This window comes from Morus notabilis, unplaced genomic scaffold, assembly GCF_000414095.1.
Source record: "Morus notabilis unplaced genomic scaffold, ASM41409v2 Scaffold2216, whole genome shotgun sequence".
NCBI classification, from domain to species: Eukaryota; Viridiplantae; Streptophyta; class Magnoliopsida; order Rosales; family Moraceae; genus Morus; species Morus notabilis.
Genome location: NW_010367946.1, coordinates 200,485 through 228,356, shown reverse-complemented (window position 1 = coordinate 228,356; position 27,872 = coordinate 200,485). Strand labels below are relative to the sequence as shown.

Below are 27,872 nucleotides of genomic sequence, written 5' to 3'. Positions count from 1 at the left end.
AAAGCATGTAGTTTTTTATATAGATAAAATTTTAAATTTAATTATTATTTTTTTTAACTCTATTATTTATATTACTGTACAAAATTTTAATATTATTAAAGAAAATAATTTACAAGATATAAAATAATAATGATTATTAGTAACATAAAATAAATTTAAATAAATTTAAATGGGAAATAATTGATAGTTGCATTTTTTAAAGTACATATACGCACCCAAACTCCAACCCGAAAAGCCCAATCTACTTTATGGGCCCGTCCCCATAGAAGGCCCTGATAAGAAAGCGGCAACCACAGAAAACAGATGCAGAGGTGGACAGCCGGGCTCCTATTGCGTCTTTATCCGGTCTGAAAAACAAAAGATTTTTCACTGAAGCTCCTCACCGACTCAGCCATGGAGGTTTCAACATATTGCTGGATAATCTGACCTTCTTCTCAACCATTTTTCTTCCCAGAGAAGAAGAAGAAGAAGAAGAAGACAATGAGCCATAACTGAGAATTAGGTAACAGAGAAGAATAGAATTTCCAAACCAGTGGTAGTGTAGAGCTAGGGCACACGGCCATGGCTTTCATTTCTAACCCACCGCCACTTCTAAACAACCTCCATAGACACACTCTCTCTCACCACCACTATTCTCCCGTGACTTTGTCTTTCCCTTTCCGCGCGACGACGTCGTTCCCCGCTCGCGTTGGCGCCCTAAAGACCGGCTCTGACGGCGGTGGTAGTAGAATCGGCAGCCAAGAGTTGTTCGGACCTGATTTGCTGAGGAAGCCGGTCGTGTCTCCGAGGAAGGACTTGGCCGGGATTTCGGAGGAAGAGAAGGAGATTGAGCGGAAGAGAAATTACGGCGGCGGCGGCGGCGGCGACGACGACGAAGAAGAAGATAAATGGGTGGATTGGGAGGACAAGATTTTGGAAGACACTGTGCCTCTGGTTGGCTTCGTTAGGATGATTCTCCATTCCGAAAAGTAAGAATCGCCTTCTTTTTTCTTAGTTACCAAGCTCCAAATTGAATGAATTCGTCATTTTCCCTTTTGATTTTAGTTTGTAGGCGTAAGTGAGAATATCTCTAATGGATCACTTTTCTTTTTTTTGTTAAATTGTTTCTGTAGTCATTCTAGAAGTATCAGGTTCTGGTGTTCGGTTCTCCAACGACCGATTGTTTAAGAATGTTTTATCGTTAACCTTTTACGAGCATGTGAGCTGCAATTGTATTATAGATAGGTGTATAATTAAGAGAGGAGCTTTGAAGATATTTCTTGGGCTATACTTAATGAAAAATGCAGGATTAGAACTTGCAATTTTGAGTCTTGGTAATGTTGGAGCTCTTCATAAGCGTGAATCTGACCATCATTGGGCAATTGTTGCCTAATTGAGCTTTGGCTTCAGTATTTAAGGCTGGCTTAGGTTGGGAGCCAGTAGTGGAATTGTTGATTATGGCCTTATGGGGAATTTGCTTTCGAAGTAAGTAGGTTTTGCTTAGGCTTTATACGCCAGTTTCAATTTACCTAAGTGCACTAAACTACTATTCATTTGATGGGGTGGTAGGCTGCTCCTTCGAGTCAGTTACCAGGGTCAGGGTATATAGGCAATTCACCTCATGGGGAATCCATACTGCGTTTGGGCACATTGCCTCTCTCACGTTTGGAAGGTATCGCAAACCATAATTCTTGATTTTAACGTTTGAAATTCAAATTTTTGTGAGAAGAAAAGTTTGAGTATATAAAACAAACGGGCTCTAACTAATTTGCCGGTTGGTCCTTCTATGGTTCACATTTCACATGAGGGATAATATTTGATTGAATGGCATCTTCTGTGGCGGGATTAAGTTGCTTTTACACGGTCAGTAGGCAAGAAAAATGACGAACTAGAGCCGAAGTTACTTCTGCTAAATGCCTTTGAGAATTTTTGTTGAAGATATATGGTGTTTTTAGCTGATTCCGTAATGTTATTTTGTATAATTTGCTGTTTTGGCTAAATACTGTTACGTGCAAATGTGGTGTTTACAGATACGAAAGTGGAGATAGGCTGAGTCCTGAGCATGAGAAAACCATTCTTGAGAGGTTGCTTCCCTTTCATCCGGAGTTTGAGAAGAAGATTGGATGTGGAATTGATTACATCACGGTAAGTTTTTTCTCTCTCTCCATGCCCCCATTTTCACCGTACTCATATATGATACTCTCTAATTCAGTGATTTATCTGAAATTATGTTGTATGCTTGATCTGATTTAAGCTTTTATAAAATGTCTTCGTTTAGTTCCTCCCTCAGACACTCCATATAGCTTCTTGGGAGTGCTAGTGTCTAGAATCTGTACAATTTAGGGAATAAGTAAATTAAGTTGTGCTTGAATTATTTCACATCTTTGTTTTACCACTGAATCAGATTTCTAAGGGTCGCATGTTTCTCTTCTTTGGATGGACAGGTTGGTTATCATCCTGATTTTGAAAGATCGCGATGTTTGTTCATTGTTCAAAAGGATGGGAAGTTGGTTGACTTCTCATATTGGAAATGCATTAAGGGCCTGATCAGGAAGAACTATCCTTTATACGCAGATAGCTTCATTCTAAGACATTTCCGACAACGGCGAAAGCGTGGTTTTTGAAGTTAGAATCAGTTTCTATTACTCTGTACCCTTGTATGAAGAATACTTTTCTCCTTTTTTTTTTTTTTTGTTGGATTATGTCCTTTTTTCAAGTGAGCGCGCTGGAAACCAGAAGTAGATATTGAAAATTCTTTTTGAGTTGTAGACTTGTAGTTGAAAACGAGCAACTTAAAGTAGAATTTTTTGTTGGTGCTGTAGAACAAAACTGAATTTGGATTCTTAGCTGTCTGATAGCGTATACTATTCGAGCGTTTGCCAAGTTATTTTGTATGATTAGATGCAGTTTTTACTGATTTCGGCCTCTGAATCCTAATTTTTGTGGAGTTAACGTACTTCAGAGATTGGTCATCTTATCTTTAGCCCAAAAGAGAAAAGGTCCAGCCATTGCTAGGGTGCAATATCAACAACCAAATCTTTTTAGGACGAAATTATTGTGATTAACCCAGACATTGTGGAATCCCTCCCTCTCTTCTCTCCCTCTCCCTCCCTCTCTCTCTCTGGTTTTCTTCTTAGGGCCAGAGTCTTGATGCCGTCTTTGGCTGGTTGTCGGACTCTCGGCCCTCCCGATGGTAGCCAGGGTCTCGTGGGTGGTTCTTGCAGCTGATGGGTGTGGTACGGTGGCGGTCGTGATGAATAGATCTGGGTTGCGTGATGTGTTGGGTGCTCGCTATTAGAAATGGAAGTTTTGAGGCTTTTGATGATGTGAGATGCGGGATGTTTTTGGTGGGCCTGTGGCATGTGGGTCTCGATCCCGATAGTACAATGTTTCCTTTAGAGATCTCTGAATTTGATTTTGTGGCTAGATATTATGCTCATTTTGTAGCGGCTCTTCTCAGATTCGATTGTTTACTCTATGACGTGATCGCCGGCTTGTTGTCGTTGAGTCCCCCTTGTTAGCTATGGCTATTTGTTTTTTTTTTTCGTTGTTTTTATCGTTTTGTAATAAAAGCGTTGATACTTCCGCCATGTTGTTGGTTTTTGTTATTTTGTTATTGTATTAGTTTTGTAATAACGAAATGGTTTCCCTGCCTTCTAACTTTATTAATGTGTCCCGCCCATTTATCGATAGCATGGGTTATGGTATCCGATTAGATTTGGTTCTATGTCATGTTGTTTGTTTCTCCATTATTTAGGGTTTGATCTCAGTCAACTAGGTTAATTCATCGACTGTAATGGTTCCGTCTAACGAGCCTTGGTCGCACTCATTCTTTATGTGCCGAGCGAATCCTTTCCTGTTGGGTCTCAGCACTTATGTTTCACTTATGTGCTTCATTCATCTTTACGAGCAGATATTTTCTGTTGGATCAAATTTCATTGTAAGTGGTGCTCACTTGCCATTAGTTTGAGTATATAATTTTTTTTATTAAAATGAAATTTTTTCCTAAAAAAAGTGATTAATTAGATATATTTCGTAATGTAAAAGAAAAAAAAAAAAAAAAAAAAAAAACCCCAATTGCATGTTGTCGTTTTTTCAGTTTTAGAAACTCTTCGTTCTTCCATTACTTTACCTCTTTTTTTTTGTTTTTTGAATAATTTACCTCTTTATTTTTAATGGAAGTCAAACAAATTGTACTAGTACCATTTAAATTATAAGCAATGACATTTTCAAACTTCAAATCACGGAAAATAAGCCTAATGAAGTGGTGAAATGTTTCCTATTTGTCTCCTATCCTTAAGTCTTAAAAAGGTGTAAAATCTAATTGGCAATCATTGGCAACCCTTGAAAATCTTGCAAACTATCCAGCGTAGTCTTACATCAGATTTGCCTGTCCGCGGCTTAGCGCCGACAAAGAAGGATTATCCTCTCGACCACAAGCATTGAAGAGAAACCACCGCAGTAGCTCAAATGAAAGTAATAGTTTAAGGATAGTACCATATTGTCACTTTCGTTGTCTCATAGAACAAATGTCATCTTGTTCTTGGCCAGTTAAAAAAGTTTAAACCCATTCACTGGCATCTCTTTGTTTGATTGGGAGTAATGAAAAGGAATTAAGGTTTATTTTTATATTTAGTTGGTTTTAGAAAAAAGAATGGTCATTTAAAATGGAATGACTTTTTCATCAAATTGATGAATCATCATTCCTTCTTTATATGAGAGAAATGTTCATTCCAAGTTCTTTTAATTTTCTTTTACATCATTACCTTTGAATATTATAATTATTATATTAATATTTATAATATAATTAATATTATATTATACTAATTTATATAATGTAATTATATCTTATAATATAATATAATATACAATATAATGGTGATATTGTAATTAATAATAATTATATTTATCATTATAAGATAATATAATATAATATATAGTTGTGATGTTGTAATTAATAATAATTATTATAATTATATTTATCATTATATGTTAATATAATATAATATAGTTGTGATATTGTAATTAATAATTATAATAATAATTGGGATAGTAGTATTTTTTATAAAATTAAATATAATAATCATATATTTTATAAATAATATTATTATATTATATTATGTTATGTTATATTATATTATATAGATGTGATGTTGTCATTAATAATATAATAGCTATAATAAAAATTAGGATTTTATTATTTTAAATATATAATATTATAATTAAGTGTTTATATAATTACAATATAAATTTATATTATAATAGATAATATATGATAATATACTATATTATATATTATAAGTATAATATGTTATATTATATTATATTATTATATTTTATAATTATATTATATTTCTAATAATATAATATAATATAGTTGTAACATTATAATACCAAATAATCACAATATCATTATTTTATTATATTATATATTATATATCATGATTGTATTATAATAATAAATAATTATATAACGATAATTATAATTATATATATTATATCCTTATAATTTTACATATATAATATTAGTTATTAAATGATTATATTAATATAGATGATATTAGTTATATTAATATGAGGGGTAATTTTGTCAAAATGAAAATATTCATATCTCATTTTATTGTATTTGTAAAAGTAGAACCAAACAAATTAATCATCTTTCCTTTCTATTCTATTCTATTACCATTTTCATTATCATTCTTATTACCATTCTCATTACCATTCCTATTATTATTCCCCCACTATAACCAAACGCACCCTTAGATTTGTGCGGTGGAGCGACCAATATCGATGTAAACATAAGATATCCCATACTGAGTGTAACTGTAACATATCTTCTACCACGTGTTCAAGGCCTGATTGAGAAATGTCTATGAAAAATGATTGACTTTTGTCTCCATTCAGTTGGAATTGATTCTGTTTTTATTTTTCACGTTTTTTGAAAAAAAATAAAAACGTTTTCAAAACAATATTTGGTACAATAAAGATAAAAAATAAAAATGAAAATAATTTTTTAATTTAGTGTAAAATAAAAGATAAATAAAAAAAATTATTTTTCATTTTTTATTTTCATTTTCTCTTTTCTCGAGCAGAGAGAGAGACATTAATGAGTTTTTTTATACTGAAAATAATCTCTTGATAAAACTATCAAACGTATTCTGAGATTAAAAATATTTTTATTTTTATTTTTATAAAAATAAAATAAAATTATTTTAGAACGAATTCTAAACACGTCCTTAATTTTCTCTGAGTCTTTCTTTGGTCTTTGGAAGGTCCAGCACTTGTTGCGCTAGTACTACTTCCTTAGAAAGTGCTTGCCAATATGTAGTAGAAGGCTCTCCCCATAAATATGTTCTTTGACTCTTTTTTCCTTTTTTTTTTCTTTTTTTTTTTTCAATTTTCTTAAAATGTGGAATGATTTCACGACGGCGTGGCAAGACGTGATGAAGTATTAGAGAAGGGTTGTTGAGGTTATTTTCTTTTTCAAATGGTGTCAAAATCAAGCCCTACAAATGATCAAAGCAACTACTATTTAAAGTAAAAAGTCTGTTGGTCAGATGATTAAGGCCGATGGGGCTATATTATAAACTAAAAGCACGATTTAAAATAATCTTTAATTTGTTTTATCAAGTTTTTTTTTGTACGCGTGATTCATCTGTTTCTTCATGCGTTTTGACTCAACATTATCACGATTCACCAAATAGTGGCATTATTAGGGAAAAAGAGGCCATAATGTGCCAAGTGCCAACCAATTAGAGCTAATATTTGAGATGTTTTATTGTCACTTCCACATTAAACCGCTGTAAAAGATTGCCCCTTTTTTTTCCCCCCTTTATCTTGCTAAGAAACAGAAAAGAAGAGTGAATCCTATTCAAAATGGCATCTGGCATTCCCCTTTCAATACAAGGAATGTAGTTGCTACATGCTTTTTGTTCAGTTGCCTTGCTTTACTTCCAATCTTAGATTTCTGGGTATCATAGCACCCACACTATTAATATTATTACAGATATTTACTGCCAACCAAGTGAGACATGCGTAGTTTTGATATTCCTACTCAGTATGGTCCATTCTACATGTATATGAACACCGTGCGCAATTTAATCCTCATGAGCTGATAGTTAAGTTTTTGTCGTTTTGTATAACTAGCCTTAATCCACAAGCAACCCCGCATATCACATATTGACCTTGAAAAGCATTTTAGTCGTAAGATATCAATCTGACAGTTATAATAAATTAGATAATTAACTAAAAAAATTATAATTGTTAATAAAATTAGATTCTTATTATGTCATGTTATCAATTTTTCATATTTAATGGGTAAACTCGTCCATATATAATTATATATATATATATATATGTAAAAGGCCATATTATCAATGTAAATGTTTGTACTCTTTCTCCCATTTTCTTTTGGGACATCAGCCGAAAAGGACTAGCTCTTAGAACTCCTAAAAGTCTCATCTGTTTTTAATATTATCATGTTTTATATCCTGTTTGGACAACTTAATGCGTCTTGACTAGGAAACAAAAAATATGAACTTGAAAAAAAAAAAAAAAACCTAAAATTACGGCATGGTATCTGATTTACTTGTATATTAGTCAACTAACAATAGTATTATTAGAGATTAGTGGATAAACAGCATATATAATAGTTGATTCACTTGCCCTAATTGTAAGACTTTAGACAACTCTTTCAACCAATTGTGGTCGTACACTTTCCACAATTATATTTGCTGACGTAATGGGATGGAACTAATATATGAAGCTTCAAAAGATGATTTCATATTGTCTCAATTGTTGGTTTACAGAATTGGCATCTTATTTACGAAATCTTTTTTCTTTTTACATGTCAAGCTGAGCTGTTTAATTATAATTAAAAATTTTAATCAGTGAACTAAACGGACGATAAGAATTTTTCTTTTCCAACTCAAAGATATATAACTGTTTTTTCAGTGTGGCTCGAATAAATGGAGAATTCTTGGATAGTAATATTTGCGAAGTATATTCTCATTGATATAGTGAAGGAACTGCGAAGGAGATAATTAAACAACCCCTCATCTGCGGAATAAATTTAAATGGCAGGATCTTTGATAAATTTATTAATAAAAGTAAATTCAAGAATTATAAGATTTATCGCATGATCAAATTTGATAAAATATGGATTCACTTTAATGAAACCTTTAATTATTATTACTATTTTTTACCAGTATTTACTAATTGTCACTTGAATAATATTTGTTAATCTTTTTAGTTAATAAACATTGTTTTACCCGTACAGTCTTATTTAATTAAAAATACTGTTCACTGAATTTAGAGTATTGGATATTATTTTTTCAGACGAGATTCATAAAATGTCCAATTGGCTTCGAGGGGACAACTCAACGGTCACTATACTAATCTTCAGCACTGAAATAAAAAGAACTCTCCAATTTTCTCATTCTTTGCTGGAAACAAGCGAAGCCCATTTCTTTTAGCTTATATTAACCAACAAAAAAAAAAAGGAGATGATATAACTCTATTAACCGTATATATACCAAGCAAAAGAGCATGCAACGTCTATGAACTGGCTGATAGCAGTTTTGAATATTGCTAATTCAGGCCTCATTCATTTCATCAGTTTGAGTTTTTAATTTCAATCTTATTACAGTTAAAAACTCTTATGAAGAGTCACATTTAACTTTTTATGTTACAGTAAAAAATTCTCATATAAAATTACATCACAATTTTAATTAAAAACTCAAATCTGTAAATTGAACGAGACCAGAGTCTGAGACTTTAAAAAGAAAAAAGAGATGGAAGAATCTTAAACTTTAGAAAGAAAAAAGATATGAAGAATGATGTGAAAAAATATATTAAAAAAACATTCTAGTGATTCGGTAGAATACACTTTTGAACAATTAAATTCTATTGAATTTCTATAAATAAAAAAAAATAAATAATCCATTGAATCATATTATGATATTTTTTATAATGTGATACAACCCTAATTTGGTTTGAGAACTCAAAATTATGTCCTAGTAAAAGTAATACAAACAAAAGAAAAAACGACCAATAAGAAAGAAAATAACCAAACTTTAGTGAAGCAAAAAAAGCAAAGAGGATTTTTTTAGGTCGGTTTATGATAATTAGTGAGACGTTTAGTTCATGAATTAAAATTATAAGATTAGAATTATTTTTGATTTATGTGTATTTTTTATGAGAAAAAATATTATAATAAACTATGAATCATGATTTAAATCATGATATGAATCCTCTAACTAAACGTCCATTAAGTCATATTAAAATTACATTTAATTAAAAAAATATAATAAAATAAATTTTAAAAGAATATGATGATCAAAATAAAAAAAATAAGAAACAAAAGAAAAAATAGACATAAAAGCTGGCCGTCATGGTGATACGAATATCTGAAATACATAGATCAGAAAACCATAAAGTTTACTACTGGCAGATTGTACGGCCAGCCAAGCATTCTCTGCCCAATATTTACTTTTTTTTTTAACCATAAAAGGATTTACGAAAGAGAATTATAGCGGCGAAGCCCACCTAGAGAGTGAATAATTTCTTCCTGAGAGCAGAGTACCAGGCGCTATTGGAATTCTCTGTAAGCTAAGCTTTATACTATTCGAAGATCGGAAAAGAACTTGTAGATGATGTTTGAAGTTGGTTTTATTTTTATTTTTTACGTTATTTAAGAAAGAAAAAAATAAAAATATGAGAAAAATAACGTTTGACATAATTAAAGATAAAAAATAAAAATAAAAATAATTTTTTAATTTAGTATAAAATAGAAGATAAATGAAAAATAATTTTTAGTCGTTTTTTATTTTTTATTTCCGTTTTTTTCTTTCTTGAACACAGAAAGAGAGGGAGAGATATTAATAAATTTGTTTATACTGAAAATAATATCTTGATAAAATTATCAAATGCATTTTTAAAAATGATTTATATATGAGATTAAAAATATTTTTATTTTCATATAAAAAATAAAATTATTTTAAAACGAGTTCCAAACGCATCCGTAATATTATTCCTAAAATCATCAATATAAAACATACAAATAATTTTGTTAAATCCCACAATAGTAGTTTTTCGTCTTCTTTTTACCACCATTGTAGTTTTTCATTGTGCATCTCAAAATTGTGACCTATTTTTGTTGTTAGATTATTTGTAGTAAAAATAAATTTGTGTAATGCGCTGTAAATTTTTAATAATACATGCACAAATTTAATTGTTAAAATTTTAATCTCAAGATAAAAAAAGTCTTACTCTACTAGTGGATTACAAATGAAGAATGCACCGTGAAATTTTCCTTTTTTTTAACCATTAAACTATTGTAGAAGTAGAAATCATCATTTTTTTTTTCCTTTTTGCTCGTGACATCAAAATTATTATTAAAAACAAGTGTGAATACTAGACGATATGAAAGTAATTCTTTGTAAGAAACTTTTACGGTGGAATTTACATTTTTAATTGTTATATTCATTTTCTAACAGTTAAATTTATACAATTTGTATTAAAAATTTTATAACACGTCATATAAAATTGCTTGTATTACAAGTTTAATCATTAAAAAAATAATCTCATAATAAAAAGCAATGCTCTACTAGTTTTTTTTTTTTTTTTTGTCTCACCATAGAGAGCTTTTTTTACCAGCAGCGGATACAAAAGAAGTTCGTTACAAACTGACGAGTGTCCCAAATTTCAAGGCCTCTGGTAGCCTGCTTACTCCACTAGGCACTACATTTTTTTTTATTTTTTTATTTTTATTGCTTTTAAGGAAAGTTTTATATATAATCGAAGAAAGTGCGTGCTCTGAAATCTTCACGAGCGTAGCCCCTGAGTTCCACGTGAAATTAGACCTTTTCCTTAGACTTGTCTACTGATATTTTAGATATATTTATGTCTCGTTCATTTCACCGATTTGAGTTTTTAATTTTAGGTTTTTACAGTAAAAAATTCTCAAAAAATGTCACATCTAACTTTTTCTGTTACAGTGAAAAACTCTCAGAAAATATCACATCTCAACTCAAATTAAAAACTCGAATTCGTAAAATGAACGAGACCTTATTTATTTATTTAAATTTTTAATTTGAGATGAGATGTGATTTTATGTGAAAATTTTTTATTATAATAAAAAAATTAAATATAATTATTTTTTAGAATTTTTTACTGTAACAAAACTTGAATAAGTGAAATAAACGAGATCTTTATAACCAATGTGAATGACCTCTTTTTGCACTACGAAAATGGATGGTACGACTCCAGAAAAGAAAAAAAGTCTTCCCAAGTTCCAATTTTAGGCGAGGCTTGTCCGTCCACAATGGCTTCCCCTTGTTGTCAAATATAAACACGTATTGGATAAGATAATCGGCTTTTTCGTCGGTTCTCAGTTGTTTGTCGACATACTTTTGCTAGCTCGGCTGTTTGTGGTCTTTGATAGTTCGGCTTAATTTTGTAACTCACGCGTTAGTCGCTTATGTTTTTTTTAGTCCTGTTGATATAGTGTGTGTGGAATCTTATCCAAGATTTATCAATTATTTTATACAAACTGATTTAATTTCTTTTGAATAAAAGCAAGATTTCACTAAAAATATATATATCTTTTTTTTGAATAGTGTAGAATGTCTTACTTTCCTCTTCTTTTAAAACGTTTCCAAATTTCTTGTTATTCTAATAAGTCGTACTCGACCAACAAATTATACGACATTGTATTCATGGCAATTTTCTTGAAATGGAGCTCATATTTTAACTAGAATTGAGTAAAGCTAGCCAATGAGCCACAAAATGTTTTCTATAGACTGAAAATAATGGTAAGATGATATGAGTGATCTCTTTTTTATCAAAAAAAGAAAAAGAAAGAGAAAAAAATGCAGTACTTCGATGCAAACAAGACCTGTAATGTTCAGCTACTCCATTAACTAGGCAAATAATTGTAAATGATAAATGGAACAGATTTTTCATGTAAAAAAGAAAACCTTTACAGTTCTTAAACATAGAGTAATTGCAAAGGAATTAAAACTAAGTGGTATATTTATGCAATCACCCTTTATTAAATAAAGGAGTTTTTCTTGTAAGAATAGAAAACATGAACTAGTGATAATTTCATATCTTAAATTGCTAAATTTATGTAAAAAAACTATTTATTCTACGTATTTTGTCAATCTGATATTATTTTAACTAGATCTTATAGTTATTAATTGACTCTAGTATTAATTGACTCTGATAATAGAGAGACTCTCTTAGAGAAAGTCACTTTATTATTAAGTTTTTTACATCTATGTCTTTAATCTATAAGTGTTTTGATTGATTTGACCTTCAATTGTTTTTAAGTAAATTATTTTTCGAATTTGTTTTTAATTGGAAATTGCAATTTTTAATTTCCAAAAATTAGTAATAGATTTTAAAATTAACAAAATAGTTTCATTTTTCATTATATATTAACCTAAAAGTTTGAAAAAAAAAACATTCATATGAGTTTACAATTCGGACTTTCAATCAATAGTTTTTAGGGCCTTTACCAGAACATATGCACAACATTACACTGATTGCTTCTATTAAATGGAATCATTATTCATTTTACAATTTAAACACAAAAATTTTCAATAAAAATAAACTTAAAAGCTAATTTATCTAAAAAGATTAAGAGTCGTTCCTAATTCACCTTGTGTTTTTTTCCTCTTATTCTTCTTCTCCGTTACTGGTAATTAGCTCGACGTTGGTATTCATCTTCATTGGATTACACTGATTGCTTCTATTAAATGGAATCATTATTCATTTTACAATTTAAACACAAAAATTTTCAATAAAAATAAACTTAAAAGCTAATTTATCTAAAAAGATTAAGAGTCGTTCCTAATTCACCTTGTGTTTTTTTCCTCTTATTCTTCTTCTCCGTTACTGGTAATTAGCTCGACGTTGGTATTCATCTTCATTGGAAAAAAAAAAAATTAGACCTAAATATTTACTATGTTATTAGTTTATGCTAATTGTTCGATCAAATATTTATTGTTTGTCTCTATTCAAATTTGTCACGCCTGTAATTGAGAGAAACCCTATTCCTCTAGCATGTTTCTCCTCTTTCCTTTCTTTCCCTCTCTTAAACGTCGTTGGAATCAACTTTTAGTCGGAGCTCTGGCACCACCTACAGGCACATTGTCGGGTTCCCAATCTTGATTTTTGGTCCTCCGACTCGATTCGTCGTGGACTTCTTGACGATAGTGGTGGTGACATGCTGGGTATTTCCGTTTGAACGGATCGAAAATTGAAGGGAGCTTGGAAGCCTCACGATTGGGCTGCGGTGTCCAGCGCGTTCACAGATGGCTGGCTGAGATCTCTTGGGGTTTTCTTTCGCATGGTGGTGGTCTTCTTTTGGTGGCGGCGGCGTCTCTTTCCCGTAACTATGCAATGGTGCGTGCTACTCACATGCTCCTGTTTAGAGGCACCATTTCGACCCCCTCGAAGCCAGCCACCTTTTTTTCACGATTCCTTCGCTTGTTGCCCCTTCGCCCTAGGCATTCGACAGTGTTATCCGGAATTTTTTTTTCCTTTCTTTTCTATAAATCTAGTATATGTGTAATAACAGCGTTGTTTTCGCCGATGAGTTTTATGTTTCTTCTAACAACGAATGTGGTGGTTTCTTCACCTTTTAGTTTTTTTTTTTTTTTGACTCACCCGCTTTAGTTATTTACCGACTATGTGGATAGTGATGTCTGACTACATGTGTATCTAAATTGTGTTGCTTATGCTCACATTATTTAAGATTTGGTCTTGATCGATTAGTTTAATCAATTGATTTTAGTGTTTCTTTCAAACAAGTTTTGTTGTACTTGATTTTTATGTGTCGAGCAAGCTTTTTCTCATTGCATCTAGGTGTTTGTGTTCGCTCCTTATGCTTCAACCATTTTTACTGTTAAATCCAATCAATAATCAGAGTCGAATTCTTTTATAATGAACGGTCATTTGTAATTAATTATGACTCCGTTTATTTTATCAATTTGAGTTTAAAATTTAAATTTTATTATATTATAAAATTTTAAAAAATAATCACATTTAATTTTATTATTATAATAAAAAATTCTCTCATAAAATTACATTTTAACTTAAATTAAAAATTTAAATTAGTGAATAAACCGATCTTATGTATTTTTAACTTTTTTTTGTGTGTAAAGGAATAAAAAAAATATATTCGAAAATCTGTTTGTCCTGTCGGCATATGGCTTTCACTTGCACTAAAGCTCTGATTGGACGAAAATGCCCTCTGAACTCACACCAACGGACTCTATCTGCGGTCGCCAGATGCGACACGCAACCTTAGTCCACATCCTTATCCAACGCCACTATAATTTTTAGACCACAATAAAGCCCCCATCGAATCCTCACACGAAACGTGGACGGTCCAGATCCTCCCACTTAGCAAATCCCCATTGGTTTCGTCACATGAAAGCCTCCTACCCATTCCCCTTGGTCCACGTTTTAAAGCAGGCTGATCGGTGATCCACCTCTCATTTATTTTATTATTTTATTCATATAAATATTTCAGACAATTCGATTTATTTTTAATGATTTTTAACCCTACACTCCCTTTCCCCCACAAACAGAAGAAGGAAAAAAAAAACAAAAACAAAAACACAAATAATAAATAGAAAAAGAAAAAAAACACTAAAAATGAACAAATATATGAAAATCGTTTATATATATAGGCGAGCAGCAAAAGACAGTAGACATTTGGCGGTTGTGGTGGCAGAAGGCCTGCTAAGCTAAGCAAGAAAAAAGAAGAACGCAGCCAAAGAAGCCACCAGAAAGAGAAATTTTCTGAAAACCCGAAAATACCCAAAAAAGCAAAAAAATAGAGTAGACGAAAAAAAAAAGAAAGAAGAAGGTAAATGTAGTAAAAGCATCGCTTTATCTTTCTTACTTTTTAATTTTCCTTAATTATTATTCTCTCTTAAAATTCATATGAGTTTATCATTTTCCCAACTACTACTGCTCTCTGCTCCTCCTACCTTTTCTCTGTAAATTGTTCTGTTTTTGCAAGAATTTTTTTTTTCTGTTATTTATTTTCTTCTCAAATTCCCTCTTTTCTCGCTTTTTGTTTTTTGTTTTTTTGTTTTTCCCGGTTGTGAGCTTGAGTAACGATGTCAGAAATTGATCGGTTCTAAGGGTTTTGAATCGTTTGCCTGATGTGAAGCTCAGAAGAATTTTGCATCTTTTGGAGTTTTGGAAATTCTGGTTTTTCGAAACCCAGTGATTTTGTTTGATCGGAGTTCATGAATTAACAATGTCGATTTTCGTCTCCTCAATCTGAAATTTCTTCCTCTGTAAATCATTTTCTTGCGATTATAGGCGGAACAGAAGCAAGATTCATATCGCGGACAATCAGAAGCTTCGAGATTTTTAGATTCGCGCGCAAAAATGGGGTCAAATATGAACTTCAGGGCGTTCGGGAACGAGCTGCCGGCGAGCGGCGGCGGCGTAGGGAGGCCGCCGGGCGGCAATCAGCTGGTGAGACAGTCGTCGATCTACTCTCTGACCTTTGACGAGTTCCAGAACACCATGGGTGGGAGCTTGGGAAAGGATTTTGGTTCAATGAACATGGACGAGCTTCTGAAGAACATTTGGAGCGCGGAGGAGATCCAGTCGATGACGTCGGTCGGCGGCGCATCGGTCGCCGTGCAGAGCGGTGGCGGCGGCGCGCCTCTGCAGAGGCAGGGCTCGTTGACTCTGCCGAGGACGCTGAGCCAGAAGACCGTGGACGAGGTCTGGAGAAACATTTCCAAGGAAGGGAATGGAGCCGTTGGGGCTAGTGTACCGCAAAGGCAGCAAACCCTAGGAGAGATGACTTTGGAGGAGTTCTTGGTGAGAGCTGGGGTTGTGAGAGAAGATAATAATAGCCAATTGGGTGAGAAGCAACCGCCGAATGGAACTGGCTTCTTCGGTAATAACATCAACAACGCGAGTTTAGGAATTGGAGCAGGATTGATCGGGAATCGGATTACGGATACTAGTAACAATCAGATTCCAATTCAAGCTGCGAACTTGCCTTTGAACGTTAATGGCGTGAGATCGAATCAGCAACAGCAGATTTTTCCAAAGCAGCCCGCTATGGGTTACGCGTCTCAGTTGCCTCTGCAAACTGGGGCTAATCATCTGGGAAGTCCCGGTGTGAGGAGTGGGATCATGGGCATTTCGGAGCAGGGTAACTTGGGAGGTGCTTTGGTACAAAGTGGAGGAGGGATGGGAATGGTTGGATTAGGAGCTGGGGCTGTGACTATGGCTTCTGGGTCGCCTGCGAATCAGATATCGTCTGATGGGATGAAGAGCAACGGCGATACGTCGTCGGTTTCGCCGGTGCCCTTCGTGTTTAACGGCGGTTTACGGGGGAGGAAGTGCAGTGGGGCTGTGGAGAAAGTTGCGGAGAGGAGGCAGAGGAGGATGATTAAGAACAGAGAGTCTGCTGCCAGGTCGAGAGCTCGCAAGCAGGTGAATTTCACTTGTTTTGATTTGATTTTGTTTTTCTGGTGTTTTCTTTCGTATATATGGTTCAATCCTAGATGTAGTGAGTCAGCTGCTGAGTCCCATGTTTGGTTTGTGTTTAGACAAGTGAACGCTCGGATAACACAACACGCATTCAAGTTGAATTAGTAGATTAAAAAAACGCTTCAAGTGAACGTGTCAAAAATTTATTAGTGGGCTCTCAGGTCACCTGTAAATTTATCAGTGATGCGTAAACAGCTATTATGTTGCATCACCGTACCACTTGGCTGTATCTTTGTACTGGCACCTTAATGTGCTGACTGAAAATCGAAGGCTAGATAGACATTCCTTGCACGCTTTAACAAATGAGGAAGAAAGGGAAGTTTTTGGGTTATCAAAGCACCCTTTTTTTACAGATAAAAAGGGTGAAACTGTGATTGGTCCAAGAATTAAAGAAATTACTGATAATTTACGCGTCTTGTTGTCACTTTATAAATTTTGCTAGCCATTGACATTCTGCTTTTATCGTCTATTGACGTTCTGTGTCCCAAAACTTGGTGAAAGATTATGTGGCAGAATGGTAATGTGATAGCGATCTGACATGACAAAGAGATGAAAGATTTTGAGAAGTTACGGTCATGAGAAGTTATAAGGATCCAGTTTATTACGAGGTAATGGAACGCCAATGAACATAGTATGAAGTTAAGTTATACCATCTCAAATAAAAAGACGTTAAATAACTTCTGGAACTATGAACTTAATTCTGTTTTGATAAAAAAAAATTCTATAATTTGATTGGTTGTGGACTAGCGTGATGTATTGCGTAGGATGACTCGTAACTGTTGTTGGTATAGCATTTGGCTATGTGCTTGATATTTTCTACTGTTATCTATCTCTTGTTGGCTTTTTACAGGCTTACACTATGGAACTGGAAGCAGAAGTTGCCAAGTTAAAAGAGGATAACGAAGAGTTGAGGAAGAAACAGGTACTTTCTTATAGATTGTTTTTGTACGTAGGCACACATGAGTAAGTTGGCATGTCTGTGAAAAACTCATACGGTTGTCCTTTGGCTGTTGCAGGAAGAAATTATTGAAATGCAGAAGAACCAGGTACTTTGGATTTTCCTCCCTTTTCTGTTGATACAATGTTTCTCTCTGATTAATAATGAGTTTAATGAAAAAATGAAATGGATTTACAACTCCCTAGTCAGCATGAAATATGGTCAGACAAAATTTCCTTAGCTAATTAATGAAGTTGTCATAATACCATGTTTTTCGCTTTGTGTCTCTTTCTTTGTAGATGGTTTTTTGTAGTGTACGGCGAACACTTAATCCTGAATTAGAAAAAATACCAGTTTGAAGAACATATAAATGTCTTTCTGCAACTCATGTCTCATAAACATATAGTACTAAGAAACCATCACAATCAAAGGAGCGGGAATGGGATCCTGTAGACCACTAATTTATTCACCAAAGAGACAAGAAATCTGGAATTCGTGATCTCAGCATCTTTTCATGGATGAACTTAACCATATTTATCTCCTAAATACGTGGCAAATTATAGCCTGTCTAAAATCAAAGAATTATTTTATTTCAACCCCACGGATATAAAGTATATAACTGTCAAAAGAATTAATTTCTTAAGATTTTAGACAAGATTTTAAAAGACGGAATCGGGCCTCAAAGCGTTTTGCCTTTATGAGGTGAGGCGTAAGCTTCAAGGTGCTTTGAGGTGTAAGTCTTAAAAAATTTAAGAAAATGAATAATACTAACAAAAACTAAATCCATACTTAATAATCATTAAAAACAAGAAATTTAATCAAACATCCATATAAAGAGAAGTCTATTTCACTACTAGAAGCGTAAAAAAGACTAAAGGTTTGTTCTTTTGAGTGAAAAACTCAAAAAAATGCAACTCGAGTTACAACTTTATTCGAATTCATGTTCTTTTAAGTTTAAACTCAAGTTTAGGACTAAGGAGACGTTTGGTTCATGGATTAGAACCATGTGATTAGAATTATTTTCGATTTACGTGTATTTTTTGTGAGAGAAAATACTGTAGCGAATCACGAACCATAATTCGAATCAGGAAACGAATCTAGGTACCAAACATCCCCTAAAACTCGAGTTCAAGTTTTCTCTTCAACTCGAGTTCAGAAACTCGAACTCAAATTAATGAACAGTATTTTTTCTATTATTAAAAATGCTATAACTTTTTCGTTTTAATTCTGATTGAGATGATTTTTTTTTCTATGCGTTGACAACGAAAAGACGAATAAAACCCGACCCATATACCCTATTAAAATTTTTCATCAGCATTGAGTTTTTATTAAAATACTATTTAAATACAAATTTAAGTTTTGACTCATTCAAACACAAACTCAATAAGATTCTTATCTCAAACCATAACTCAAATGTATACAACCAAACACAAACTCAAGTTACAAGTTCAACTCAAATTCAACTCAAGAATTATAATAAAGTTAAACTCTAAAAGAACGAGCTCTAAAGGTTTTGTCCGGTTGTATTTTTGAGTTATGGTGACTTGAGTGTAGATCTTGAGTTGAATTTGAGTTATAACTTGAGTTGAAGTTGTAACTTGAGTTTGTGTTTGAATGTGCACATTTGAGTTATGGTTTGAATTGAGAATCTATTTGAGTTTGTGTTTGGATGAGTTAAAACTTAAATTTGTATTTAGATTGTTTTTTAATAAAAACTCAATGGTAATGAAAAATTTTAATAGGGTATATAGGTGTGGTTTTATTCATCTTTTCATTTTGAATGCATAGAAAAAAAATCATCTTAATCTGAGTTTGAGTTTAAGAATAGAAAAAGTACATTTTTAAGAATAGAAAAAATATTGTTCATTAATTTGAGTTTGAGTTTAAGAATTTGAGTTGAAGGGGGAACTTGAACTCGGATTTTAGTCTCAAACTCAAGTTAAAACTCGAGTTTAAACTCAAGTTCAAACTCAAATTTTATAAAAGAACGTGAATTTGAATAAAGTTATAACTTAAGTTTTTTAAACTTTTTTTGAGTTTTGATCTAAAAAAACAAACCCTAAATGATTATCAAGTCTTAATATTATAAGGTTCATAATGCACTTCTAAAAGCCTAATCTCCTAACTCATCAATCATCATCACTACTAAGAGAAGAAGAAGAGTGTTTGCCCGTGCGAGGAAGAAAGGAGAGACGGATGTGCAAGTGGCTGGCTTCTTTTGTTATTAGGGTTTTTTCTTAGTCATTAAGGGCCTGGGTACTTTAAGCTTTTTAAAACTTTTGGACCAACATGTTAAAATAACCCACCAGAAGACCCTTTGCAGAGAGGCGGACGCCTCACTAACTGCCTGAGGCGCCGCTCAAAGGCGTGTGCAGTGGCTGAGGCGCACGCCTCAACACCTACCTTGTAAGGTGTAGGAGTTGGGCGCTTTTTTACCGTCTCACCACGAGGCTTGCCTCAAGGTGTGTGCGCGCTTTTTAAAACCATGATTTTAGATATCCCCTCTCCTTGTGATAAGCATCGTCTTGAATAGAATATTTATTTTGTAACTTGGAGTTTCTTTATATAGCCCTTGATACATTTTGTAATGACGGGCTAAGTACTTTCATGACAGGCAATGGACATGATGAACATGCAGCGGGGAGGGAAGAAGCGGTGCTTGAGAAGAACACAGACAGGTCCATGGTGAAGTGTAGCGGTGCGATTGTGAATCTGTAGTTGGAAGCTTGTAGTAGGTGTCTTGTACATACGTAAGGCGAATGTGTTTTCTGTTGTAGATCATGAGAGCTTTAGTGTGTTGTAGGTAACTTTTTTTTTTAAAATAATAATAATAATAAGTTATATGATCCTCCATGGCTTCTCCTAACATGAGTATAGATAGGGAAGGAGAAGCCGAATACATCTGTGAGATATTGCCTGATAATACATATTTTAGAGCCATGTTAGTTTTTATCATCACTAGCCAAGCAAATATCCTAAACATAATACGTTGTGCCGTTGTCTGCAATTTTTTCCCCGTCGTTTATCATTCTTCCAAATTTCCAATTTTAAATAATAAATATGTAAAATAGGCAAACAAGTCTGTTTGATATCCTCTGGTACTAAAGTAGCATGTAATGGGATATTTTGCACGCATATACGGGTCTATTATTTAGTTTGTGTAGTCCGTAGGTTTGAGTTTTTAATTTAAATTGAGATATGATTTTATATGAGTTTTTTATAATAATAAAAAAATTTAAATGTAACTGTTTTTAAGAATTTTTAATTATAATAAAATTTAAATTTTAAAAGTAAATATTAAATTCTCGTATGCATGCCAATTACGGTCTATTTTCAAAGACGTCACCCTGTAGTCGGCCAGAATAAATTTGGCATATATATGTCTTGATGTGATTATGTCGTCATTTCGACGTGACAAATCCCTTTAACAACTCCTTTAACAACTTGACAAAGGCACACGGACGAAATTTTATTAATGGTTACGTAAAAACGGTGGTTACTTTTCATTTTATATGATATGAAATGATAAAAATTAATTTTATTAATTTTTTAATTAATTTTTTAATTAATTATATAATTTTAGATAATGGATAAGTACTTAATCTTGAGCACATTTAAAGTCTTTTTAATTTATTAATTTAAGTTTTTAATTCAAATTAAGATGTAACTTTATATGAGAATTTTTTATTATAATAAAAAAATTAAATATTACTATTTTTAAAAAAATTTATTATAATTTTTTTTAAAATTTAAATTAATAAAATGAATTCGAAAGAAAAAAGAAAGGCATTTCTAATTGATAGACCGAATCAAAGAATATACGGTGGCTACGGTAGATTCTTAACGTTGCCATAGTTAGTGTCAGCTTTATATAATTTGTGCCTCACCAAGTCTATCGGAACAAGGTGCTAAATATCTCGGTCGCTTATAATTTGTAGGGCTAACCGAGTCAATGGGAACAAGGTGCTTGATAAATATCTTGGCTTCCCAACATACTACATTGCGCTACAAGGCAGTATGCTAAAATTTTTTACATATATAGAAAAAAAAAATGTGGAAAATAAATTACACATGTAATGCCATGAAATAATCTCCTGGACAAATTCTAGGATATAGCTGGTGAGAGGTGACCCCTTTAACTGAAAGTCCCAAGTTCCAGCTGCATAAAAAAATCGCTTCAAAGTTCAAACTCGCATCTGAACTCATATTTTATGCCCAGTTCCACAACTCATATTTTATGCCCAGTTCAAAGTTCAAACTCGCATCTGAACTCATATTTTATACCCAGTAGTCGAAAATCATTGTCATTATAAGTTGCGTTTTCACAATATTTTTTTTTCCTCTTCTCCTGAACATTATTGTGACCCCTGGCTATTCAATGTTCACCTTTAAAAACCAAAGAAATATGCTTTCCTAGTAAGGATAGCCAGGAGTGCATTCCATGTCTTTCCAAGATATCATCTTCCTGCGATCTCTTCCTCTGTATGATCTGGAAACAAGCTGACCACTAACAGGCTTACACAAGCCAACGTCAACTACAGAAGTACTCTTTCTCTTTTCAGAGGAAGAGGAAACCTCGTCCATGTAATAGTCAAACAACATTGCCAGACAACGTATTTGATGGGCCAACACGTGGTTTTCTTCATCCAGAGGTAACATCTTCAGCATGTGCAGATTGACCTACAAAAGTGTGAATAAGCGGAAACTGATCAAGCCATCAAGCGGACTACAGTCGATTGAGAGTTTCTTAAGATGTCAAGTGGAATAAGCTTTTCTACATCCAATGTTTCTCACGTCCTAAAGAAATTCAAATTACCAAGAAGCTACTTCTAGAGCATCACAGCTCTAAGACAAATAACTACTCACCTCCGCTTCAATTGCACGAAGTTCATTGTACCACTCAGAACCATCATCCTCGTAATGATTTTCTCCAGATGAAGTGTAAATGCTCAATGCAAAAAGGGGAGGCCTCAACGGATACTCCATGCTGATCTTAATCTGTCATAATAGAAATGTCAAACTAAGAAGTATAATTCTGATGCAATGCAAGACACGAGACAAGAGGAAATTTGTTAGCTACCTTGGCTTCTAACTTCACAGTCTTCTTATCTGCGCCTGTATTCCTGGTTAAGATGAGAGAAAATTCCCTGACCCCATAATGTACCCATTTTCTGTCCACCTCGAAGCATTGAACGGGGTCCACTTGTTCTTCCTCCGGCTCCATATATGCTGGCTCATCCATATCACTCTCGATATCAAGCAAGAGAATTGAATCTTCATCACGTTTCTTAAAACTTTGTGATTTTGCCTTACTGATTGGAGATACAATACTTTTTGAAATTAAAGCCAGCTGCCTGAAGTGGTCAAGATTAGACTCTTTTGATGGAGTAAGTTCAATGTCACTTGCAGTAGAGAAAACTGGAATCAGAGATGGAAGCTCCCCATCTTCCCTAGCATTCTCTACTTCCTCCTTCGAAGAACCAGATCGTTCAACCACATCTATAGGTTGTGGAACCTGCTCCAACTCTATTAAAGAAGAACCCTGATTAGGTGGGGTTCCTACAGGTGAACAACTAATAAAATTGCACAAAGGAGTATGCAAAGCCCATGGAACACTTTCACAAGACAAATCAGGCCATTTAAGCTTCATAAGTGAATCAAGCTGTTCCCTGTAGCCAATCACAGAATATCAACATTTCAAGACAGAGAGTACCTTACCACGCTGAAAAAACATGATATAAAGCATCAAATGCAATTAAACTTTCTTATATAAGATGCTATTAATTATTAAAACATAAGTAATGCATTGATCAGATTCAAGATACAATAGCAAGGGGAAAAAACCACCACTTCATAAATGAGTTCCGCTAGTAGAACTCTACAAATTAGTAAAATCAGACTTGATCAGATGTGGTATTCATTTCCTAATGTTTTCTAGACTGTCCTTGATTCATGACTTAAAAGGTACAGAACAATGACTCACACAAGAGCCAGCTGTGCCTTCTTCCGAGAGCGAATTCGTTGAACAACTGTAAGTACACGATTTTGCTGGCGATATAGAGAAAGGCCACACACAACAGCATCATTTTTTGCTACATCCGTTCCTGGAGTTCCATGTCCATTAAGCAATGGAGACACCTCAGGTAAGAAATCAATTCCGGCCAGATGTTGGGCCCACTTGTATGGACGGGAAGTTCTCCTTTCACCAAACAGAAGAGAATCACCAATGACGAGCTTGGCTGACTGTGTCAAACAAATAGACATAAAGGTTATTATAACACAAAATAATAATAATAATAAATAAATAATTTATACAAGAGGTGGAGCAAAAGGAGTAAAACAGAGTTAGAGCTCGTGAGAAGAAATGGATTACTAACAAGAAAACAAATATCAATACCTGGTGTGGAAGCTCAAGACCGGTGTCATCGGGGAATAAGTTACATAAGATGTTATTCTCAGGCGCTTCATGGGATCCTTCAATTCCAACACATACAACATTCAACTTCAACAAATACTCGAACTTCAGCGTGATAAGTTTTGCAGACTTGGGGTCAGAAACCTCTTCATCATACACATGAAGCATGACCTTTAAAGGGTGAACTTGATAAACTCCTGCCTGGTCGAGGTTGTCCTTGGTTGGAATCTTCTTTGTCCGTTTTCTCCTTCTCTGGCCATCATCTTCCTCGTCCACTACATCATCCTCCATTCTAGAATTCTCTAGGCTGTTAGAAATGCCTGAACCACACAATATTCAAACGACATCAGTATTTCGTCTTTGGAACAACCAAGAAAAACGGTTCGGAAAACAGTTACCAGTGTCCACATTAGCTTGTTGGTGAGCACAAGTTTGTGCATCCTTGACACTTCCTACTATCTCCAGCTCAATTTGTTCCCCAAATGCTTCCTTCTGGGCCAAGAACTGCGAGTAAAGCACATAGAGAGGTGGTGGAAGCAACTCTGCTGAGTGTTGCTGCTTCAGCTTCTTAGTGTGCAGCACCCCTAATTGGTTCTGTACTGGTAAGGACGCTTTCTTCAGCGATTTGAGGTGGGACGGAAGACTTGATAAGAACTTTTTCCGATTCGCAATCGTCTCCTGAAGACTTTTCTTATGTTGTTCAAGCTTCTCGCGAAGTTTGCATAGCTCTTTTCGCTGAAGTAAACAAACCGTTAGTACTCATCATTCCATGCTCAGGAAAGCAATTAAAACAATAAATTGAAATTAGCTATGAACACCATAATCACCTGTAGGAGTTCAAAGTCGAGCCTTTTCAGCAAGAGATTGTGTGCGCTATCATTCGATAACACAGAATTTTGTATATCTTCAGGCGCGTCGCGGAAGAATTCTTCCTCGGGAACAAGCTCAATATCTGGATACTTCGATTTGAAGTCTTTGCAAGCCTTTATTGCTTTGATGTAGTGACCTTTCTCGTACATCAGATTGTGAAGCTGCAAAGTCGTGAAATCCACTGGCGCCTTGGCATTTTCCGTCTCCGCTTTCACTCGATCCTCTTCAAGCAATATCGAACGATTCGCCTGCAAATTCGAAATCAACAAATTAGGGCAAAGTGAGTCAGAATTAGCATGATAACATATAAATTCCTCCTAGATTCTTGAGTAATCAATGAGGAAGAAACCCTAGAATAGGACCTGACGAAGAGTGACGAAATGGATGAACATCTGAGTGGCGAGTTCTCTGAGAGTGAGGTCGGATTTGGAGTTGCCTTCCTTCTTAATGGAGAGCATTTTGGCGACGATACCCTCGACGGAAGCCTTGCTCTCTTTAAGCAATTCGCATGGAGATTTCTCCACCCTGGGCTCAACCTCTGAATGCGAATCGTCTTCTTCGATGAACATCCCCTCCTCGACCTCCCCGTCTTCCATTTTTTCCTTCTTCTTCGTATTCAGTGGTTCACGGCCTCCGCAGCGTTGTTCTGGGTTGGCTGAGGATAGAGTAGAGACTGTTGCGCCACTACCGCTGCAGCACTTCCATTTAGGTTTTAGACTTTCTCTCTCGTCCCTCCTCTTGTATTCTACTTTAGCCCTTCATTTTGGTGTCGTTTTGTCATTTGACATGTTTTCTTTTCCCCTTGTTTATTAGGCCCTTTTTTCACTATTTTCCCATGAATTTCTCGTTTATTGTCGATGTGCATCTCCTGACAATAAGTTTAGCAATTAACCTCCTGAAACTGGAAATATATAACAAAATTACCCTATTTGTCGGTCGCGTTAATTTTTCTTAAACGAAAATTGGTACATGACTCACACAGTTATATACTCATTTTCCTTTGTTAGTTCTCTTCTATGCCTTTATTGTGGATTTTTCACCTGTGCCAATTGAAATTACAAGGACATTTAACCCATGAATTTTAAAAATCTCATTTTTATCTTTTAAATTTTAAATTAATCTCATTTAATTTTATTTATTAGAATTCTCGTTAAGAACTGATAAAAAAAATAAGAATTAGTTTTACTTAACTAATTTTATTAGAATTTATGTAGAAAACAAACGAAAAGATCCACATGACTTGACTTGTTCTTTTAAAGTAAAATTTTAAAAAAATTTAAACGCAAGTTACAACTTTATTTAAATTCATATTCTTTTATAACTTTTAAGTTTAAACTTGAGTTTTAACTTGAGTTTAGAGCTAAAATTTAAAGTTCATTTTCCCCTTCAACTCAAGTTCTTAAACTCAAATTCAAGTTAATGAACAATATTTTTTCTATTATTAAAAATATCATAATTTTTTCATTTTAATTATGATTTAGATGATTTTTTCTATGCGTTTACAACGAAAAGATTAATAAAACCTCACTCATATGCTCTATTAAAATTTTTCATCACTATTGAGTTTTTATTAAAATACTATCTAAATACAAATTCAAGTTTTAACTCACCCAAACACAAACTCAAATAGATTCTCAATTTAAATCATAACTCAAATATGCACATCTAAACACACAAACTCAAGTTACAATTACAACTTAAATTATAACTCAAATTCAACTTAAGATCTACACTCAAGTCACCATAACTCAAAAATACAACTGAATAAGCCCAGTAAATTCACGTAAAAGAAAACATTGTAGTAGAAAAAGTTAAATTTATTTTTTAAGAGAAACACTGTAGCAAAAGCTTGATTTGTAATTCGAACTAACGAAACGAACTCAGTTTGTTTCGCTAGTTCGAATTACAACTCAAATTTTTACTGCAGTGTCACAAAAATTCAAATTTAACTTTTTATGCTACAACGTTTTATCTCGCATGAATTCACTTTTTAGGCTTGTTCATTTGCACTTTTTGAGTTAGGGTAACTTGAGTTCAGATCTTGATTTGAGTTAAGGTATATTTGAGTATGGTTTAAGTTGAGACTCTAATTTGAGTTTGTGTTTGTATGTGCACATTTTGAGTTATGGTTTGAATTGATAATATATTTGAGTTTGTGTTTGGGTAGGTCAAAACTTAAATTTGTATTTGGATAATATTTTAATAAAAACTCAACGGTGATGGAAAATTTTAATAGGGTATATGGGTGGTGTTTTATACGTCTATTTGTTGTGAACGCATAAAAAAATCATCTCAATCGGAATTAAAACGAAAAAATTATAGAGTTTTTAAGAATAGAAAAAATATTATTCATTAACTTGAGTTTGAATTTAGAAACTTGAGTTGAAAGAGGAACTTAAACTCAAATTTTATAAAAGAACATGAATTTGAATAAAATTATAACCTGAGTTCAAACTTTTTTTGAGTTTAGGTGCAAATAAACGTTGTTCTTTTGCCATTTTTGAGTTAAGTGACTTAAGTGTAGATTTTGAGTTGAGTTTGAGTTATAACTTGAGTTGAAGTTGTAACTTGAGTTTGTGTTTGGTTGTGTACATTTGAGTTATGGTTTGAGATAAGAATCTTTTTGAGTTTGTGTTTGAGTGAGTCAAAACTTGAATTTGTATTTATATAATATTTTAATAAAAACTCAATGCTGATGGAAAATTTTAATAGGGTATATGGGTGAGGTTTTATTCGTCTTTTCGTTGTCAACGCATAGAAAAAAAAATCATCTCAATAAGAATTAAAACGAAAATGTTATAGAATTTTTAAGAATATAAAAAATACTGTTCATTAATTTGAGTTCGAGTTTCTGAACTCGAGTTGAAGGGGAAAGTTTAGACGTTTGGTTCATGGATTAGAATCATGAGATTAAAATCATTTTCGATTTACGTGTATTTTTTGTGAGAGAAAATACTATAGCGAGCCACGAACCATGATTCGAATCAGGGCCCGAATCCTCCTTCCAAACGTCCATGTACTCGAGTTTTAGTCCCAAACAAAACTCGAGTTCAAACTTAAAAGAACATAAACTTAAATAAAGTTGTAACTCGAGTTACTTTTTTTAAGTTTTTTACTTAAGTTTTAGGCTGC

At 33.5% G+C, this 27,872-nt stretch overlaps 3 protein-coding genes across 4 annotated transcripts; 2 read left to right on the top strand and 1 right to left on the bottom strand.

Moving 5' to 3' along the window:
* Positions 1 to 322: 322 nt before the first annotated feature.
* On the top strand, positions 323 to 2,862 carry LOC21392881 (protein DCL homolog, chloroplastic). The gene is made up of 3 exons (XM_010113888.2): positions 323 to 968; positions 2,010 to 2,124; positions 2,424 to 2,862. The coding sequence occupies exons 1-3, from the start codon at positions 562 to 564 to the stop codon at positions 2,601 to 2,603; spliced, it is 702 nt and encodes a 233-aa protein (XP_010112190.1). The 5' UTR covers positions 323 to 561; the 3' UTR covers positions 2,604 to 2,862.
* Positions 2,863 to 14,644: 11,782 nt separating this feature from the next.
* On the top strand, positions 14,645 to 20,410 carry LOC21392880 (ABSCISIC ACID-INSENSITIVE 5-like protein 5). Of its 2 annotated transcripts, XM_024175927.1 has the most exons (5): positions 14,645 to 14,860; positions 15,325 to 16,461; positions 17,369 to 17,440; positions 17,535 to 17,564; positions 20,070 to 20,410. In XM_024175927.1, exons 2-5 carry the CDS (start codon positions 15,394 to 15,396, stop codon positions 20,142 to 20,144), a joined length of 1,245 nt encoding a protein of 414 aa, XP_024031695.1. In that variant the 5' UTR covers positions 14,645 to 14,860; positions 15,325 to 15,393; the 3' UTR covers positions 20,145 to 20,410. The 2 variants fall into 2 exon arrangements, with proteins under 2 accessions (XP_024031695.1, XP_024031696.1); XM_024175928.1 differs by lacking the exons at positions 14,645 to 14,860; positions 17,369 to 17,440; positions 17,535 to 17,564; positions 20,070 to 20,410 and adding an exon at positions 17,020 to 17,121 and having other exon boundaries at positions 14,884 to 16,461.
* Positions 20,411 to 21,321: 911 nt separating this feature from the next.
* LOC21392879 (THO complex subunit 5B) lies at positions 21,322 to 25,528 on the bottom strand. The gene is made up of 8 exons (XM_010113886.2): positions 25,103 to 25,528; positions 24,698 to 24,988; positions 24,269 to 24,605; positions 23,853 to 24,190; positions 23,439 to 23,698; positions 22,536 to 23,124; positions 22,322 to 22,453; positions 21,322 to 22,135 (listed from the first exon to the last, which is right to left on the bottom strand). The coding sequence occupies exons 1-8, from the start codon at positions 25,334 to 25,336 to the stop codon at positions 21,869 to 21,871; spliced, it is 2,448 nt and encodes an 815-aa protein (XP_010112188.1). The 5' UTR covers positions 25,337 to 25,528; the 3' UTR covers positions 21,322 to 21,868.
* Positions 25,529 to 27,872: the final 2,344 nt, after the last annotated feature.